The 6,397-nt window shown below is 44.0% G+C and overlaps 1 protein-coding gene across 1 annotated transcript in view; it reads left to right on the top strand.

The window, feature by feature from the left end:
• The window catches only part of LOC106809831 (TBC1 domain family member 2B-like), a gene marked incomplete at its 5' end in the record, with an annotated part of 12,325 nt that extends 7,268 nt beyond the window's left edge, over nt 1-5,057 (top strand). Inside the window, 8 exon segments of the mRNA XM_014813052.1 lie at nt 46-170; nt 679-855; nt 1,727-1,874; nt 2,184-2,389; nt 3,118-3,297; nt 3,715-3,849; nt 4,284-4,361; nt 4,805-5,057. Coding sequence (XP_014668538.1) covers nt 46-170; nt 679-855; nt 1,727-1,874; nt 2,184-2,389; nt 3,118-3,297; nt 3,715-3,849; nt 4,284-4,361; nt 4,805-4,903 — 1,148 coding nt within the window.
• Between the last annotated feature and the right edge of the window lie 1,340 nt (nt 5,058-6,397).

The following is a 6,397-nucleotide window of genomic DNA, read 5'->3' as shown; positions in this document are numbered from 1 at the left end:
TATATATATAATGTCCCTCCTAACAAGCTGTTGCCGTGTTTATAGGATCAGAGCTGTATGATGCGTATGGGTTTAGCCGTCACTCCATGGTATCTGGTGGTGATGCTTCCCAGTCTGTGATACAGAAAGCTGAGATACTTAAACTCAGATATGAGGATATCATATCAAAGGTAAGAACAACACACAGTACAGTATAGATCTGACACATACACGTATACGCCATAATTTTCACGTACAGATATTTTTGCGAATTCAGACTTGACGGACAATTTCGCAAGTGGTTAATTTTGCAGTCGACTTATTCGGTATGAATTATTCGCGTGTTGTTATTTATGTGGTCGGGGACGCATTCGCAAAATTTGTGAAAATTAAACCACCACGAAATATACAGCGTATACAGTATACTTTTCCGATGTAGCTTTTCAGCGACGGTGATTTTCTTAGGTTGATCGTCCTGAACCTAGTACTAACAGATTCCTAAACATAGAATTTTAGTGCTGTAAGTTTGTATCTGTTGCTTGCTCCCCATACACACGGATGAGCGTGAGCCTACATTAGTGGGCCACCCCCTCAAAAAACACCGTCTGCTTCTATTTCGATGACCTGCATTATAATCCGTGCGCTGGTGTCTCTGTGAGGAACATAATGAATAACTCTGGAAGTGACACCGTGTTGCAGATCACAGACTTGGACAGGGTGTCGGTTCAGGTGAAGTGGGAGAACTTCATGGCGGGGCTAGGCAGCAGGGACCCGGCGCGCAGTCAGGAGGTGAAGAACCTGGTACGCGCGGGTGTGCCACACGAGTTCCGCTGCCGCATCTGGAGCTGGTGTGTCGACTCTCGCGTCGCACCGAAGGTATGACGGCGAGGAGTGCGGGCGTGCGTGTGCGTGTGTTAGTGAGTGCACGTGTGAGTGTGTTAGTGCGTGCACGTGTGAGTGTGTTAGTGCGTGCACGTGTGAGTGTGTTAGTGCGTGCACGTGTGAGTGTGTTAGTGCGTGCATGCGTGCGTGCGTGCGTGTGCGGGCACGTGTGAGTGTGTCAGTGCGTGCATGCGTGCGTGTGAGTGTGCGTGTGTGCGGGCATGCGTGCGTGTGCGTGCGTGTGCGGGCACGTGTGAGTGTGTTAGTGCGTGCATGCGTGCGGGCATGCGTGCGTGTGCGTGCATGCGTGCGTGCGTGTGTGTGTGTGCGTGCATGTGCGGGCACGTGTAAGTGTGTTAGTGCGTGCATGTGTGCGTGTGCGTGCGTGCGGGTGCGGTTTGTGATAATCGTACGAGTGTGCATGTGTCAGCATTAGTCTCACTGTCAGTGTCAGTGTGTGTGTGTTTTTCTGCATATTCCAGTGAGTGTAATTGTGTGTTTTTTACGATGGGGACATGTCTCCTGCATGTGTGTGTGTGTGTGTGTGTGTGTACCCGTGCGTGCAGTAGTTGTGGTAACCTCTGCTGTGTGCTGTATAATGATGGCATACATAATAATCTTGATTTAGTCGTGGATCTATCTTTTAATCTTGCGGAGAAAATCGTTTTAAAACCTAATAAAATGCAAAATTTAACTTTAGAAAACTGTTAACAGTCCCCGTTTATTTAGATTCATTCCTCATACGTGTTGTTTGTTAAGTTCGTAGGTCGTTATAATAATGGCAAGGTAACCACGTAAACTCCTGAATTTTGACGGGTTTCAATCCTGTCACAACATCTCATGCTATTCGCTCTGTGTGTTCCAGAGAGCAGCGCTGCCTCCCAAATACTACCATTCTCTTCTATCGGCCAGACACGGCAGCACCAAACACAACCCTGCAGCTAAGCAGATAGAGCTGGATCTTCTAAGGACTCTGCCTGACAACAAACATTACGAGGATATGTCTTCCGCAGGTGCGTGCATGCGTGCGTGCTTGCGTGTGTGTGTGTCTGTGTGCGTGCGTGCGTTCCAAATATATGATGTAGTGATAATGCATCGCATTAAGCAATTAATACCCCAAACAGGATATTTTTGTGTAAATTTGTAGTGGCATTATTTAAACCCATGAATTATGCGTTTCAACAATGTATGTAAGTACTTCTGGCCTCCCACCGGTAAATCCCGCCAAACTAACTGCCAAAAACTCTTCCCGGGGATCTCAACCCTTTTCTCCGTCGCAACCGACTGCCTCTTGTTACGATGTTTCCGTTCACGGCCACCAGGTGTCCCGAAGCTGCGGCGTGTGCTACTGGCGCTGAGCCGTCACAATCCGATCGTCGGCTACTGCCAGGGTCTGAACCGCGTCGCGGCGATTGCGCTGCTGCTGCTTGGGGAGGAGCAAGCGTTCTGGTGCATGGTGGCCATTGTTGAACACATCATGCCACCCGACTATTACAGCAGTACACTGATGGCAGCGCAGGCAGACCAGGTACGGAGGTAGTGTTGTGTAACAGTAACAGTAGCAGCAGCAATAGTAGTAGCAGTAGCAGTAACAGTAGCAGCAGCAATAGTAGTAGAGGTAACAGTAGCAGTAGCAGTAACAGTAGCAGCAGCAATAGTAGTAGCAGTAGCAGTAACAGTAGCATTAGCAGTAACAGTAAAATGTAAACAGGAACAGTAGCAGTAGCAGTAGCAGTAGCAGTAGCAGTAGCAGTAGCAGTAGCAGTAGCAGTAGCAGTAGCAGTAGCAGTAGCAGTAACAGTAACAGTAGCAGTAACAGTAAAATGTAAACAGGAACAGTAGAAGCAGCAATAGTAGTAGAGGTAACAGTAGCAGTAACAGTAACAGTAGCAGTAGCAGTAACAGTAGCAGTAGCAGTAGCAGTAGCAGTAGCAGTAACAGTAGCAGTAGCAGTAGCAGTAGCAGTAGCAGTAGCAGTAGCAGTAACAGTATAATGTAGACAATATAAAGGCCGGTTGTGCCGTTGAGTGACTTCTAAGATATTTGGCGTTTCGTGTCTGAATCTCAGTTGTCTCTCTGATTTCTTCTCCCACTGACTCGATCTCACAATCATCGTTCTCCATTTTTATAAATAATCTAGAATTTAGTAAATATATTAGCTGCCAATAGGCCTTTCTAAAAAAATCTCCCTTTTGCAAACGTTTGTAATGCTCTGCTGCTCTTATCTATCTATTATCTATCTTGTGTGTATTACAGAGAGTGCTGAAGGACTTGGCCGCAGAGAAGCTACCACGGCTAGCATCTCACATCGATCGCTACGGCGTGGACCTGTCCTTATTCACGTTCAACTGGTTTCTGTGCGTGTTCGTGGACACGTCCGTGTCAGTTGAGCTCTACCTGAGAATATGGGATGCCTTTCTGTACGAGGGAGGCAAGGTGATTCATCCGTACTGCTGCTGTCTTTCCCCCGTGCTCGTATTTCGGTTTTCGTTTGTTAGGATGTGCGTCGGAACATTGTTTCCTGCCCTGAGGGTGCATCAGTGCACAGGTGCACATGGAAGTTTCGCGTCATTTGTTACTAAACAGCGTTTTATTCGCTCTAATCTATAGCAGCTCATTATATTAATCTTATACAGCGGCTCATGATACTATGCTGCCATGGGCTCTTGTTATGATGCTAGAGTAAGTGCTATGGTGCTGAAATAAATAGCAGACCGTATATTCGTGATGCGGCAAGCGTACAAGCAAGCTTGTGACGAAATACATTTCAGAATTAATTTGGCAACATAATATGGTCTCGGGTTCAGTTTTCATTCTAAACTTCTTTGTTAAATGTTTGCCTTGGTGTTTTAGGTCCTGTTCAGGTTTGCACTTGCCATTCTAAAGCAACACGAGCCAGCTATATTGCAACTGAACAACTACATGGCGATATACAAACACATGCAGAGCATGGGAACGTGCTGCCCAGACTACAAGAAGCTTACACATGTAAGGTTACCAAACCCATGTATGGTCAACAGCAAGTATGCATTTGTTTGCAAGTTTTGCGGTATTAATGTCTTCTGAATGTGACATGGCTGGTATTTATATATATATATATATATATATATATATATATATACATACATACATGTTATCTTTTTTAATGACTTGCTCAGTAAACTTGATAAAATTTGTAGATATAGGCTCGTGCCTGAGATCTCTTGTAAGTTAAGAATTAAACTACCCAGGGCAGTCTGTGGGGCAAGAAAATGTGAGCAATTTAATTGTAGCATTTCAGTCACTGTGTTCATGGAATTCTGTCCAGAATGCTACACATTTTTGTTGCCTTTAACAGAAGTATATCCGAGAGATGGGCTGATCATTTCGAAATCTTTAAATATTAAAATCTCTGCATTTATTTTATCACTTTTTGTCACCAGGTGGCATTCGGCGAGTTGAATCCATTTCCGATGAAGCATATAGCTAGCAGACGTCAAGCACATTTACTACAAGTTAAGGTAGCAATACAACTTCTTTTATTCATCCTATGTATGTATGTCAGTGTTTCCCCTGCATTGACACACAGAAATTTGTCCAAAACACTGCTTCGCTGACGAAAATCACTGTTCTTCCATAGAACAGTGCTTATAATGCACCAAAATACCTTAGAATGCACCAAATTGCACTATTTTTTTACAAATTCAAAAATCTTCACCTGCAGTGCTCGCTTTGCTAGGACCTCGAAACGCGCAAACACACGCAAAATCATTTACCACCTCACAGACCTTTTTGGCCAGGGGAAACACTGTATGTGCGTGTATCTCTCTCTCCCGATCTCTATTACCGTGGGCGGGTGCGCAGAGGAGCCTCTGGGGGCTCATTTATAGATATATTATATTATTATAGATTACGTAACTATGTCTATATTTTGTTCTTACGTGAGAAACACTCTTGTTTTTAGGCAGAGTTTGAAGAGTTGCAGAAAATGCGAGAGGAATTTCAATCCAGCCAAACAGTTGAGACAGAGAGAGACATATGGTGTGAGGAGGATATTACATAGAGGCTATGATAGAGGCTATGATAGATGCTATGGTAGAGGCTATGATAAAGGCTATGATAGAGGCTATAATAGAGGCTATGATCAGGTGACTTTCGGGGGCATAGCCTATGCCCTTATCTCCCATTATCTTTCCTAGCACGGCTAATGCCTGTCATGATGGAGCCGGCAATGTTTTCTAAATTAAGTCTTTACAACGCAGCTCAGTTACTATATGGTGTAGTAAGAGTACCAAATTTGGGCATGTGACATCAATTATCAGCGCTCCAAGCGGTGACGGAAACCGATAGCCAAAATGCTTAGGGGCGTGAAGGTAGCTGAATAAAGTGGATGCGAGGCGGCGTGAGGCATGTGGGAGGGGAGGTTTAGGAGCCAATATCTCAACCTAGGAGTATCGTATTGACAAGCGGTTGGTCTTGTTTTAGAGAGCAAAGAATTCTGCTTAATGCAATGCCATTAAATTATTCTAGACTTGCAGGCAAAGTAGAATAATGTTGTCGTGAAATAGCACTATTTTCCCGTTTTTCCGTTGTACACTCTAGGTATTATTAGCTCTTGATAGTATCAAGAGTACATAACAGAGATCTCTATTATGTACTCTTGATAGTATGTATAATAATATAAGTCTATTTACATGTAAATGTATGTATATTGGGCAAGCAGGAGCTCAATGATCAGTTTTGCTCGCTATAGTTTGTCAATGAAATAAAAACAGCTAAAAGATCCTTTTGGTCAACACGATTGGGATTAAAAAGCAGCATATTTGTAAAAAACTGTATTTTTACACACGTAGTAGTTATTGATAGCATTAAGTACCTCTTCAATCGTGAACCAGACAAACCATTTTTTAAATTAGCAAAATAAAACAAAACTTTTGCGATTTGAACTATATTGTGTACGTTTATTGCTGACTATATAAGATATTATCAAGAGTCCATAATATAACATTTTCTATCGTGAACTCTGGATATTATGTATGTATACATGTATGTATGACACCAAATAAGAGAACACAAAACTCTCACTGTCTTTATATCACATAATTTATATTTTTGTCAAAAAATTGCGGCTGGTACTACTCACACTGTCACGATCAATGTATTTTCACTTGCATTTTTTTATCAATATATTTAACACCGGTACATACGTACGTAGTCAATGGTTGCCAATACTGTGTTGCTATGTGTGCGTATGATTCATGTGTGCGTGTGTGCGCGTGTGTGTGTGCGCGCGTGCGTGCGTGCATGCGTGTGTGTGTGTGTGTGTGTGTGTGTGTGTGTGTGTGTGTGTGTGTGTGTGTGTGTGTGTGCCTGTGTACGTTCGTCCCTTCGTCTGTTCGTCCGACCGTCCGTCTATCTCTCTCTCTCGCGCGCGCGCTCTCTCTCTCTCCTCTCGCTCTCCCCTCTCTCTCCTCTCGCTCTCTCTCTCTCCTCTCGCTCTCCCCTCTCTCTCCTCTCGCTCTCCCCTCTCTCTCCTCTCGCTCTCCCCTCTCTCTCC

This window comes from Priapulus caudatus, unplaced genomic scaffold (genome assembly GCF_000485595.1).
Source record: "Priapulus caudatus unplaced genomic scaffold, Priapulus_caudatus-5.0.1 Scaffold388, whole genome shotgun sequence".
Classification (NCBI taxonomy): Eukaryota; Metazoa; Priapulida; class Priapulimorpha; order Priapulimorphida; family Priapulidae; genus Priapulus; species Priapulus caudatus.
This window is presented reverse-complemented; position numbering and strand designations above follow the sequence as displayed.